Source organism: Protopterus annectens, chromosome 9.part0 (genome assembly GCF_019279795.1).
Source record: "Protopterus annectens isolate FY-2018-M chromosome 9.part0, PAN1.0, whole genome shotgun sequence".
Taxonomy (NCBI): Eukaryota; Metazoa; Chordata; order Ceratodontiformes; family Protopteridae; genus Protopterus; species Protopterus annectens.
Window position 1 is genome coordinate 954,349,376 of NC_056743.1, and position 14,262 is coordinate 954,363,637.

General features: G+C 47.4%; 1 protein-coding gene across 1 annotated transcript in view; it reads left to right on the plus strand.

The window, feature by feature from the left end:
* KIF27 (kinesin family member 27) overlaps nt 1-14,262 on the plus strand; it is a 1,524,306-nt gene that overhangs the window by 725,995 nt on the left and 784,049 nt on the right. The window contains exon 10 of the mRNA XM_044083686.1: nt 5,901-6,106. Within this exon, the coding sequence (XP_043939621.1) occupies nt 5,901-6,106 (206 nt within the window). The remainder of the gene's footprint in view (nt 1-5,900; nt 6,107-14,262) is intronic.

A 14,262-nucleotide genomic window follows, 5' to 3' on the forward strand; every position in this document is an offset into this window, starting at 1 on the left:
CTGTGGGAATACGGATCCATATCGGATCCGAGCCGAGAAAGATTACTAACATCAGCTCCGCGCTCTAGACTCCTCCCCTTACCTTCCATCCTCAGATCTCATTTGCCACAATTTGTGAAAACGTCGTGTCTCTGGAGCTCTAGTTAGCAGGGTATTTTTCTCGGATTGTAAGTTTAATAATTTTTATTTTTTAGCCATTTTAGATTAGCGTAGGTACCGTTTCTCCTCTCCCATTGCTTTGGCGTCGTGTGTAGGCTTGTAGTAGTTGTTAAATAGTGTAGTTTGTCTGTGTGCCCCTCCCCCCTTCTAGTCAGTTTAGAGTGTGGTGAGTTGGGTGTGTGCTAAAGTTTTAAGTGGAAAGTTTTTATTTTCTTTCCCTAGTGTGGCTGAAAAGCTTATTTTTAAGTGCTGCACAGAGTGTGGCCATAAACTCTCCCCAGCGGATGGCCTTACACTGTGTTTAGGTGTGGCCCACCTTAATGTTAACTGTGCCATCTGTGCGGGGTTCAACCCCCGGGCTTTGAAAGACAGAAAGGCCAAGTTGGCCCTTAAGGGGCGTCTTCCTGCCTCTGGTCCTCCCTCCTCGTCCTCGGCTTCAGTCACGGCAGCTGCCGTGGCTGCCTCTCCCACTTCTCTTCCTCTGGCCTCCCCTCCCTCCCAGGCTGGGACTCAAACTCCCTCTTCTAAGCCTGTGGTAGCGGAGCAGAGGAGGAGTAGAGAGCTGGAGAGAGAGTCTAGGACCAAAGAGAAGAGGAGGAGGTCTCTGGACCTTGCGTCACCCAGTAAATCCGCTCGGATCCATGACTCCCCTTGGCTCTGATCTCCGAGGTTCTCCCCAGAGCCAGAGCAGGCACACCCAGTCTCCCGGGCCTCAGCTCCATGACCAGCCAGGTCGGAGTCTGTGGCCTCGTCTCTGTCCACCTGGTCTCTCTTGGACATGGATCTGGATAAGATGATAAGGCACATTATCCGTATGCAGATCCAGATGGGGGTCTTGCCAGCCCCCCCCCCTCAGGAGGGGGCAGCTTGCTTCCCTTTTTTCAGCCCATTACTCCTTCCTCGATCCGATTTCCAGCTTCGGAGTTCTCGGATCCGAGGTTGGCCTTGGTCGAGGCGTCGGTGCCAACGGTCCTCACGTCTTCGACATCGGCAGCTGCCTAGAGCATCTCGGATCCGACCAGTTTGGATCCGAGCTGCTCTCAGAGCCGGAGCCTGGGGTCAGATCCGAGAGATTGGAACCTTTACCATCAGCACAGACGTTGTTGGTCCAGGTTTCCTGTCTCGGAGCTCTGGCCACTTCAGGTCCGGCTCCAATTCTCGTATCAGACCCGGGGAGACCGGCCTCCTTACTGGCTTCACAGGAGGTCCACTCTCCTTCGGCATTTGATGTGGTAGAACAGGCCCTCTCCATCGGATCGAGGCTCCTGACCCTCCCCCTCGGGCTCCATGCAGACCCCCTCAGCTCTGTCTACGGTCCCCATCGTCTTACCAGAGGGACAACCTGTGCCCAAAGGGCCCCAGACGGTTTCCCCAGAGGAACAGATGGCTTGCGAGCACTCCTCGGAGAGCCCCACTGGAGATGTGCCTCGCAAGCATACATGTAAGAGGAGGCACTTGGACTCCCCTGAGTCCCTAACTGAGGACACAGACTTAGATGAGGGGGAGAGCTCCCCAAGGTCACCTCCTGATGATGTCTCCTTTGGAGACATCATGGAGATCCTGCACCAGTGGGGAGGTTGGTCTGCCCCCAAGCCCTCCTCTGATGAGTCTGTGTTTCTGGAGGCCTTTGGCACGGGCCCGTCTACGTCTTGGGTGTCCCCCCCCCATGGATCCTTTAATGGATTTGATCACCTCACAGGCATGGTAGGAACCTGATACCGTGGAGTCAATCCCCAAGCACCCTGATAAGGTTTTGAGTCCCCCTGTAGACAGGCCTTCCTGGAACAAGGGCTCCCCTGTGGATGCCATGGTGGTAGCAGTAGCCACGAAGAAGGAACTATCTCAGGAAAGTTCCTCAGTCCACCCTCCTGACCGAGAGTCTCGGATGATGGACCGGCTAGGGAAGCGGGTGTATGCTTCAGCTATCTTTTCAATAAGGGCGCTGAACTACTTGGCCCATGTCACGAGACAACGCGACCTGGTGAAGGAGCTGGAGGAGTCTCCACCCAAGTCCATGTTGCAGGAGGACAAGGCTTTGTTCTCTGCGAAAATGGCCACTTTGAGAGCAGTATCGAATACATCCATGCGACTCCTCTCCCATGCAACAGAAGGAGTGGCTATGGTGGCTGAGTCCGGCGTGTCCATGAGGTGTAATGCCTGGCTCAGGTTGTGCCAGTTTACCAAACCCTTTAAGGTGTCCTTAGCCAATGCCCCTTATGATAGCTCAACTCTGTTCGGTAAGACCATCAAGGAGACACTAGTCCAGAGTGAGAAGGATGGGAATACACTGTCTGCCATTGGGATCCGCTTCTCTAACCCTCAAAGGTCCTTTTCCCAGAACCAGAGAGGGCAAAAGAAGATGTGGTTTCGGAAGTCTCAGTATTTCTGGGACACTCAGGGCTCTTTTTCCTCCAGAGGCAGAGGGGGACAGAATGGACGCTGGCCCAGAGGCTGAGGGGTCCGTGAAACTTTGGGTCTCGAGAACCTTTCTCGGACAGACCCAGGCAGCAACCCTGAGGAGTTGCCCGACTGCTCTACTCTGGAGGCATTCGGGAGATGATTGTCCTTGCACCCAGCGGCTTGGGAGTCCATAACAATGGACCGCTGGGTGCTGCAAATCATATCCAGAGGATATTCTATCCCCTTTGTGGGTTCTCCAACCGCTCCCAAACACCTCCCAGATGTTCCACCCACGCAAAGGGTGACAGCAGCACAGGAAATTTCCAAGCTGCTAGGAAAATGAGCCATCGAAACCATCCCCCCCAGATCAGTCCATATCGGGCTTCTACACCAGGTTCTTTTTGGTGCCAAAGAAAATGGGGGACTTAAGGCCCATTCTGGACCTCTCTACCCTGAACCTATCAGTGGCCAGAGAAAAGTTCTGGATGGTCACACTACAGTCCATCATGCCGTACCTGCAAGAGAGCGAATGGATGTGCTCGTTAGAGCTCCAGGATGCATACTATCACCTAAAGATGCACAGAAGCTCCAGGAGGTTCCTCCGCTTCTGGCTAGGGGCCAATCATTACCAATTTCGAGCCCTACCCTTTGGTCTCACCACAGCAGCCCCTAGGGTGTTTACCAAAGTGATGGCAGTGGTAACAGCTCACCTGAGGCTTCAGGGGATTCAGGTATATCTGTACCTGGACAATTGGCTCTTCGCTGCTCCCACCAGGTGTCTACTTTCCCAAACCAAAGACTACTTTCTGACACTTGCCCTGAGTTTGGGTGTCACAATCAACACATCCAAATCTCTACTAGAGCCTGTACAGGTGATAGACTACATGGGTGCCAGGATAGACACACTCCAGGGCAAAGTGTTCCTGACCTCGGAGAGAGTTCAAAACCTCAGGATGCATGTCTCCCTAATTTACCATTCTCATCTCCTGACATGGTAATCTGGTTTGAGGACCCTGGGCTCGATGGCGGCGACGATAACTCTCCTTTCATGTGCCCGACTACACATGTGGATTCTTCAGTGGATTTTGGCAATTCAGTGGTCCCTGTTGGATTTACCTCATATGGTGGATGAGCTCTGCAGACATTTTGGAGGGACGACCCTTCGTTTCAACCCCGGCTCAAGCCACAGTGACCACGGATGCCTCCCAACTCTGGTGGGGGGGGGCATTGTTCGGGCAGAACAGTCCAAGGCCTGTGGCCCCCATGGAGAACAGTTTGCATATCAATGTCCTAGAGATGAGGGCGATTCTTGTAGCGTTGCAGGCCCTTCATGCTTTTCTTCCTCTGGGGATGATAGCTATTCAGTCAGACAACATGTTGGTAGTCTGGGACATCAACACACAGGAAGGAACCAGATCTTACCCCCTTTGTCATGAGGCCATGAGAGTGTGGGAATGGGTGATCCCCACCAGTCGCTTTCTTATCGCAGCGCACATTCCGGGATGGTTCAACATTCTAGCGGACAGGCTAAGTCAGACCATTCTGATGCCTTACGAGTGGTCTCTGAATCCGTCAGTAGTGGAACAGATCTTCAGCGAGTGGGGTCAAACTTGCTGCAATCTCTTTCCATCTCCTTCCAACATGAAGTGCAGCAGGTTTTTCGCTCTGAACCCCCCCCCCCACCGGGGAGTCCCCCAGAGATGCTCCCCCAGAGATGCTCTAGTTCATGCTTGGCCTCCCAGTCTTCTGTATGCTTACCCTCCAGTCCCTCTCATCCAGAGGTTTCTGCAGAAAGACTGGGGAGCAAAGTGATCCTCATTGCCCCATTCTGGCCTCACCAGGTATGGTTTCACTTCCTTTTGTCTCACCTTCTGGCTCCACCTTGGATCCTAGATCCCATTCAGGATCTGATTTCACACCCATTGGGGGTGCCTCATCCAAATCTGGACAGCCTGAAGCTCATGGCTTGGCTGCTCTGGTTCCTGTGATTGCTAGGACTCCCAGACTTTCCTCCTCAGTTAAGTCTATTTTGGTAGCTGCTCATAAGTCTTCAACCAGAAAGGTTTATCGCAGCAAATGGAGATGTTTTTCTTTTTGGGCCTCTCAGAGGAGTTTAGATCCTTTCACGGCTCCTATTTCCGCTATTCTTGATTTCCTAGCTAATATTTTCCATCATGGATATATTTCTTCTACTGCCAAAATTCAATTGGCTGCCATTTCTCATTTTCATGTTGTCGAGAATTCTGCATCCCTGGCATCTTCTAGACTGTGTAAAGCCTTTATTAAAGGCACTTTTTTGCTATGCCCCCCCCCCCCGGTCAAAGATCAATTGTTTGTTTCATTTTATAGACCCTTTTTGGGCAAACCTATTTCCAAGGTCATGATAGCGAGATGGATTTCTTCATGCATCCTGCAGGTCTACAAGGACAAAGGCATGTCTCCTCCAGGTCAGGTTAAAGCTCATTCCACCAGGTCCATGGCTACATCTACAGCTTTCTGGTCTAGGGTGTCTTTAGATGACATTTGCTCAGCAGCTACTTGGTCCTCATCTCATACGTTTATCTCCCATTATAAAGTGGATTTGACATCTAGAAGGAGAGCATTGCATCCTTTGGCTCCACAGTGCTCAGGAATATCCTTCCATGAGGGCCACCCAGGAGTTTAGTAGCTGGGGATTCTGTCCCACAGGTTGAAGATCAAATGAAGTAAACTACTTCAGATAAAGATGTTATGTACTCACCATAACGTTCCATCTGAGTAGTTGTACTTCATTTGTCTTCAACCATCCCTCCTTCCTTCCCCCGGACCTTTGGCGTATGTTCAGCCTACGAGCTGTAAGTATAGGTCACAAGTATGTTATCAGGTTGAGTTATAAGTGTAAGTTCAGCAAACTCGATCTGGGGATGGAAGGCAAGGGAGGTGTGTTATGGGTAAGGGGAGGGGTCTGGAGCTTCGAACTGATGCTAGTAATCTTTGCCGGCTCTGATTCTTATTCCCACAGGTTGAAGACAAATGAAGTGCAACTACTCAGATGGCATGTTATGGTGAGTACATAACTTCTTTTTTGTATGCAGTCTGCTAGCTTATGATATATTTAACTTGAACGAGAGTATTTTGAGTGTTCAAAATGTAAATTCATTAAATATGTAGGTGTTGGGAAAGTTGCAGACATCCTGAAACATTTCTTCTTTTGTTACATGAATTTTGCACACTCATTTGTCACATTTGTGTTTAGGGGTTCACATCGTCAATTAATATACTTGTTCTTATTGTTGGTTAAGCACTCATTTTGTTAATTTATTAAAGTCCGTTTTATAAAAGATATAATGGTGCCGTTTTAGGTAAGGATGCACAGGAGATAAATAAGCAGTATTCCTGGAAGATTTCTCAGCTGGAACAGGAAGCAGACAAGGCCAGAAATGAACTGACTGAAACCCAGAAACAGTTGCAGGAGTTAGAAAACAAGGAGATGAGAGATGCAGCAGAGAAAATCAGGTTACAAAAAGAATTTCGTAAGAAGATGGATGCTGCCAAACTGAAAGTACAAGTAAGTCCATTTCATTATTCCTTTACTTTTTTTGTCTGACAATCATAGGAAACTTTTTTTTTTAAGTAATCCAACTTAACATACTTTGGTAGAAGCAGTTACAACACTCCAAGTACAAAAACTGTGTGTTAGGGATCCAGCAGTAGCTGTTGAGCATAATAATTTCTTATCTGTGTATTACATCACTACCCCTCATCCCGACTGCACACTGTAGAACTGTCCCTGCAATTCATTTGGTAGCTCATTACAATGTTTAATCTTAAAAAATATTTGAAAGATGCCAACTGTTCTGAGAATGCTGCTGTTATGTGAGTGTTTTGGAATTTTTCATTTATAAAATAAATCTGCAAGACACTTTCTGTACTCCACAGCGGTAGCTAAAACCTAGTAATGTGAAGTTATTCAATCTCACCGTTCATTCTTCACTGATGGGTTCAGAGCCGATCCTCTCCTCCAACACGGCAGACTAGCAAGCTCAAAGTTTTCCAGTAGCTCGAGACCCAACCCCTTATCCCACAATGCACTGCTGGAATTACCTCAGATCTAGTTTGCCGCGGCACGGATCTCTTGGTTTCCAGCGTTGCTCGAGACTATTGTGGGAGTTTTCAACTTTCAGCAAGTTTTCTATTTGAATTTTATATCTTTTACTATTATAACTATATACTTTCATCTAGTTGGCAGTTGTTTTCTGTTTTTCCCCCTTTTCCCAGTAAAAATCCTCTGATTGCCTTCAGCCTTTTGGCCTTGGGCCTTTTCTTACAGCTTGTTAGATAGAGTTGCCCTTTTGGGCTTTTTGATATTGGATTGCTAATCCTCTCTAACTTTAACTATCTCATATAGCTAAATTGTGTTGTTACTAGTTGCCTTTTTGGGCGGTGTGTAGTTAATTAGATTAATCTTCTCTAATTTTAACTATCTTATATAGTTAAATAGTGTTTTTCTTTCTCTTTTTTGATTTTGTGCGTAGTAGTTAGTACTATGTTTGAAGAGAAGGAAAAGCATCCAAAGTCTGGGTTTAAAAAATGCCCAGACTGCGGACAAAATATGTCTGTTACAGATGACCATGTGCAGTGTGTATACTGTTTGGGTGAGGTGCACCTGCAGGAGTCATGTAGTATCCGCCACTCCTTTTCTACTAGAGTGCTTGCAGAAAGGAAAAGGAAGTTAATTGATAGGGGTATTATCAAACACCCTTTCTCAGAGGCATTGTCTGACCAGGATGGGGCCAGCAAATCGTCCAAATCTTCCTCAGAATCCAGGACAAAGAAAGGAAAAAAGTCAGAAAGTGTTGTGACTTCGGCTCCACTGACTTTGGAGCCGACAGTCTGTTCTTTTTGGAACCGGGACACTGCTCGGGAACTGGTTGCTGAAAAACCTCCCTCTCTACTGCTCTAATCGGCACCATCTATTCACTCCTCCAGGTCTTCTGTCAGCCTGTCCGATCTGGATATGGACCGGCTGGTTCAGAAACTCTTAAAGGCACCAGGCCTAGCTAAATTGCTGTTAGCTCAGACCCAACCGTCAGAGCCGAAGACCATTACTCCTGAATTGTCTGCTACTCCTCCGAGCCATACCGGACCTTCGGAGCCAGAGGGGGCCGACCTGATGATTGTGGATCCCTTGGAGCTGACACCTGCTCCAGTGTCATTGGCTCCATCTGCTCGGACATCCTCAGCGCCGACCGGGGACTCTAGGAGTCGACACGCTCCGGTCGGGTCTGGGGAGGATAGTATAACTGACTTGTCGGTGCCGACTCTTCCTCTTGAGGCTTCAGCTCGGGTGAGCTCGGCTCCTACCTCGGGCTCGGAGCCCACGGCTTCAGTGCGGGAGGGGATCGTGGCTCCTCCTGATCCATCAACTCCTTCTCATCAGAGCCATGGTACATTCGAAGCCATGAGGTGAGTGTTGTCTCCTAAGACTTCCTCATCTCAAGGTCTGGCCTCTTCCTCCCCTAAAGTGCCTGTGTCAGTTTCTGTTTCCTCCGGTCATCCTAAGGGTAGAGACCCAGAGCCTCAGGTAGCCCCACAGGATGCTCCCTGCTCTTCTGAGACCTCTCCAGAAGTTCCCCCTGAAGAAGTTCCCAGGAAGATTATGCAAGAGGAAGCATTTGGACTCCCCACAGGAGTCTCTAACATCAAACACCGACTTGGATGAATCAGAAGGGTCCCCTAGATCCCCCTCTGAGGACATCTCCTTTGCGGAGATTCTTGGAATTCTTAGGCAGAGGGGTGATTGGCAGTCCCAAGAGCCCTACAGAGGATGAGTCGGTTCTCCTGAAGGCATTCAGGTCTCAACCTTCCACCTCTTGGATGTCTCTGCCCTATGATGAGCTTATGGATCTGGTCTTTTGTAGGGCGTGGGAGTCACCAGAATCTATGGAACCTGTTCCTAGGAGGCCTAATAAGTTTATTTCTACCCCCGTAGATATGTCCTTTTTGACCAAGAGAGTCCCTGTTGATGCCATGGTGGTGGTGGCAGCCACCAAAAAGGAAATGTCTGAGACTTCCTCGTCTATCCATCCTCCTAACAGAGAATCTGGGATCATGGATAGATATGGAAAATGCATGTTTAGTTCAGCGACTTTCTCACTCAGATCACTGAACTACTTGACCCATTTTACCAGACTGCAGGGAGATCTCCTTAAGGAGTTGGGAGATACTCTTCAGGGTGCTGTAGCTATAAGTGTATCCGACAAAGTTGCTACCCAGCTCGCTACCCTTAATTCGATAGTTAACTCATCCATGCATCTCGTATCTTACACAGCTGATGGTTCGAGTAGAGCTGCAGGTACAGGAATTGCTCTTCGTAGGCATGTCTGGATGCGAATCTATTCCTTCGTGGAACCCTTCAAGTCTTCCTTTATGAATACCCCGTTTGACGGCTCATCCTTGTTTGGGCCAAAGGTGAAGGAGACTTTGTCCAGGTGTTAACAAGAAGGAAAGACTCTGTCTGCCGTTGAAGTCCATTTTTCCACCCCCACTCGACCCTTTCCTAAAGATGTGGTTCTGGAAAGCCCAAGGAACCTTTCAAGAAACACGTGTAGAGCCCCCCTCCAGAGGCAGAGGAGGGGGTTACAATGGAAGACGCCGCCCTCACGGCAGAGGGGGTCCGCAACACCAGGGTGACAGAGATCACTTCTCTGGTCAGTCCTACCAGTGCTCCTGAAGGGAGGCCCGGCTGTCCTACTCTGGAGACAGCTGGGGGTCGCTTGTCATTGTACCCAGAAGCCTGGCTAGATATAACAAATGACATTTGGGTGCAAAGTATCATTTCCAGAGGGTATTTCATACCGTTCAACACCCAGCCCCTTCCCGTCAAAAAAATCCTGGACGTTCCACCCAGTCACAGGGAACAAGCAACAATAGAGGTACGCCGATTGCTAGAAAAAAGAGTCTTCCAGCCAGTCCCGGCAGACCAAGCAGGATTCGGAACTTACTCAAGATTCTTTTTGGTTCCAAAGAAAACGGGACTGGAGACCCATTTTGGATCTCAGCAGACTCAACCAATTTGTGAAGAAAGAGAAGTTCTGAATGGTCACGCTACAGCCCATGCTTCCCTTTTTAGGGAAGGACAATTGGATGTGCTTGATCGATCTCAAAGATGCATACTACCACATAAAGATGGCCAGACCAACCAGGGATCACCTGCGTTTCCGGCTGGGAGCCAATCATTATCAATTTCGAGCTCTGCCCTTTGGTCTCACTACAGCCCCCAGAGTATTCACCAAGTGCATGGCAGTAGTCATGGCTCACCTGAGGCGTCTAGGATTCTAGGTGTTTCTGTACTTGGACAATTGGCTCCTTACCTCCACCACCAGACATCAATGTCTTCAAGTGAGAGAGGCTACTCTGACACTCTGCGATCGGCTAGGCATTACAGTCAACTTCAAAAAGTCTGCCTTGTTGCCATCTGAGCATATCGTTTTTATAGGGACAGAATTAGACACGTCAACCACCACTCTTCGTCTTCCACCAGAAAGGGTTTGTATTCTTCGCCAACACATCACGTCCTTGGTATCAAAGAACAGAGCACCAGCTGCAGAAGTATTGAAAGTACTAGGACTGATGGCAGCAACAATCTTGGCAATCCCGTTGGCAAGAATGCATATGAGGATCCTTCAATAGCTCATATTCATGCAATGGTCTTACCAAGAACTTCCAATGAATCACATGATCCTGATAACCAATTCCTGCACGAAGGATCTTCAGTGGTGGTTGACGTCTCTTCATGTCACAATAGGGCATCCCTTCATGCTACCCCCTCCAGTTGTCACTGTGACCACGGGCGCTTCCCTGATAGGGTGGGGGGGGGCATTTTCAGGGAAAGACTGCCCAAGGCACATGGACAGATCAAGAGTCATATCTGCATATCAATGTCCTGGAGATGAGAGCAGTACTTCTAGTGTTGCAATACTTTCAGGACTCTCTTCCTCTAGGGACAATTGCAATATAGACAGACAACATGTCAGTGGTCTGGTACCTGAACAAGCAATGCGGGACCAAGTCTTACCCCCTTTGCTGAGAAGCCCTCAGAGTATGGCAGTGGGCAGTGTCATCCCAGCGCTTTCTGTTAGCAATGCACATCCCGGGTAAATCCAACGTCATAGCGGACAAACTGAGCTGGCCCATGAATGGTCCCTCAAACAAGAGATTGCGGACAGAATTTTCCGCGAATGGGGCCAGCCTTCCTGCGACCTGTTTGCCAGTCATATCAACAACAAATGCAGAAGCTATTTTGCCCTGATTCCCCCACCAGGTCAGTCCCCGAGGGATGTTTTGTCCACGATTGGCCCCCGGGTCTCCTCTACGCATTTCCCCCAATTCCTCTGATACCCAGATTTTTACAGAAAGCAAAGTCGCTGGGACAGACAATCATCCTTATAGCCCCTCATTGGCCTTGGCAGATTTAGTTTCCGTTTCTTTACCATCACATTCTGGAAGACCCATGGATCCTGGACCCAGTTCCAGACTTATTGACACATCCGTCAGGGGATCTACATCCATCATTGCAAACACTGAAGCTAACCTCTTGGCTGCTCCAATTCCCCGCATAGCCAGGCTTTATAATCTTTCCCATGACACTAGTCAAATTTTGTTGTCTTCCCATAAGCTTTCCACTAGAAAATTGTGTCGTAGTAAGTGGAAGAGATTCTCCATTTGGGCTTCCTCTCATAATATTGACCCTTACCAAGTGCCATTATCTTCTATTTTACAATTCTTGACAGAAATTTTCAACAAAGGAGCAGCGGCTGCTACGGTGCGGGTACAACTAGCCGTTATATCTAATTTCCATCTAGGGATTGATGGATTGAATATTATGGCTCACCAATTGTCTAAAGCTTTTCTAAAAGGTTCCTTTCACATGAGGCCTCCAGTGAAGACTCCTTATTCTCCTTGGAATTTGAATTTTATGTTGTCTCACATCATTCTTTCTCCTTTTGAGCCTGCATCATCTTGTGAACTAAAATTTCTATTGTGGAAAACTATCTTCCTAGTAGCCATCACTTCAGCCCACAGAGTGTCAGAGCTCCAAGACCTATCTATCAAGCCTCCTTATATGGTCTTTCATGCTGATAGAGTATCTCTCAGGACAAATCTATCCTTTTTGCCTAAAGTATGTTCTGAGATTAACATCAATAAAGTCATTGAGTTGCCTGTTTTCTTCCCTAATCACACCAACAAATTGGAATATATGTTGCACAAACTCGATGTTCACAGACAACTTAGGTTTTATTTAGACAGAACAAAATACATTTGGAAATCAGATCAGCTTTTTGTGTCTTTTTCTGAGGCCAGGAAAGGTAAACCAGTTGCCAAAAAAACTCTATCTAAGTGGCTGTCGGATTGTATCACTTACACCTATTCTTGTCTTAACATGCCCTTGTCTAGTAAGGTGAAGGCTCATTCAACCAGAGCAGTTTCTACCTCTTCAGCCTTTCAAGCCAAATTACCTTTGGACAACGTCTGTGCAGCAGCCACATGGTCTAAACCTCACACTTTTATAACTCATTACAAAGTGGATAAGGCCTCCAGGGGCAGGGCTTCATTTGGTTCTACGGTTCTGAAGAGTGTACTTCCATGAGCCACCCAAGATCAGGGTGCTAGGGACGCTACCCATCAGTGAAGAATGAACGGCGAAATTGAACAACTTCACATAAAGAAGTTATGTACTCACCATAACGTTCCATGTGAGTTGTTCCATCTCGCCTTCATTCTCACGTCCCTCCCTCCTTCCCCCTCCTGGCTGGCAGTTGACCTGGAGGCTGTCTTCATACTGTTTTTTTAATGTGTCTTCATTCCTAGGCAGAATAATTATTGTATTTCTATTTGGTATGCAGCAAACAAGATCTGAGGTAATTCCAGCAGTGCATTGTGGGATAAGGGTTTGGGTCTTGAGCTACTGGAAAACTTTGAGCTTGCTAGTCGGCCGTGTCGGAGCTGAGGATCAGCTCCGAACCCATCAGTGAAGAATGAAGGCGAGATGGAACAACTCACATGGAATGTTATGGTGAGTACATGACTTCTTTTTCACTTCCTACAACAATCAGGTCATTACCCAACCTCCACATGTTCAAAACTTCTTTAAAAACACTCTTAACTAATTCCTTGCAGTCTGGCATTGGGCATCCTCCACACCAGGCTAGTCCTTTTCTGTAATATATTATGTTCATCATATTGATGACTGCTGCAGTAGCCTTAGTTATATGGATTGTAGCCTGCCAAGGATATAACAGAAGGCCAGCTTCCACATGCCCAAACTGTCAGGCAGCTTGAGCTGAGCTGACTAAAAGACAAGTTTGGATGTGACCCTTCAGAGCTTTACTGCTGGCGAAGAGTATGCTCCTCTGAGGCTTTCAAGGATCGACAGTCGGCCTGTGCTGTCATTTGCTGAGCAGATAAGTTCCCTTTGGGGGGGGGGGGCATCCATTTTCTTAATTTTGTTAATGTTTTATTACTTTCCTCTTCAGGAAAGTTATTTTAAATCTAAGAGTGTTGTGTTCTAATGGACTGTTTTGAGACTGTAATGCACTTTTAAACAGAACGCTCATTTTTTCTGTCAGTTTAAAAGTGATGTAAAGTAACTGAAACCGTAGTCTTTTAAAGTGTTTTTTACTCCTTTTTTCTGTCAAAAAGTAACTTTTGTGAACAGGTAGTGTTTACCAGCAATTGCTGCTTGTCCTCCCCGTGAAAATGGCACCATTTTAACTTGACCAGGGAACAGACTACCAGTCCCATGGTTGGTCCTTCTTCCAGCTACAAAAAGAAAAAAAATATTAAGCAGTTAATTTGCCTCAACAGTAGGCTAGCAGTTTGCCACAGCTGCAGGTGGGTGACTATGCTGTGGTCATTTGCTTTACCTCAGGCCACTCATCTCTTACCCCGGATCCTCCTTCTGTAGCACCTATAGCCACAATGGACCAGGGATTAGCCATATCCTCTGTGGCTGCTGAGGTCCCCTCAATGGGCAAGAGAGAACCACTCTTGAAAGTCCTGGGAGAAGGAACAGGGAAGGTTTCCCTGGTGTGTCAGAATGCAGTACCAATCCCTAGGGAAACTGTTGCTGCCATTAGTAAAATGGTTGGCCCCATTTTTCTGTCAAAATGAAACAGAAAAACAAGCATGTATCTACATTTCCTCAATTTTCTTTGGGTAGGAATAGTTTACTGGGTCTGGCTCTAGGTTTAGTTCAGGCTATTGATCATTCTTATAAACTAGTTTCTGGTAAAATAAAGGGATCCGTCTTTTCCTGAAGTGCTTCAAGATTCTGAATCTGGATAGGAAGATGCAGAGATAGATACATTTTTTTTCTAATTTCTAATTCAGAATCAGAGGAGAGCTTAGTTTCTCATTCTCCTTGTGGGGTTTTCTCTTTCTCTGACACTGTTGCTAGAACATGGTAGTCTTGTCAGTGGGAGAACACTGAGATTTCCCAGTCCCTCAGAAAATACTGTGAGTTGCTACAGAAGGATTTTCCAGAGCTTACACCCATTCCTTCTGTTCTGTATGCTTAAGAGGGTCTGTATGTTACTCCCTGCAATTTTCCTGATTGTGAGCCAGCTGTCCCTAAAAAGGCAGGTAGGATACATTACATAACATTCCCCACGCTCTTAAATTTTTATACACATTCCCAAACCTGACCCAGCAGCTATAGTTTTA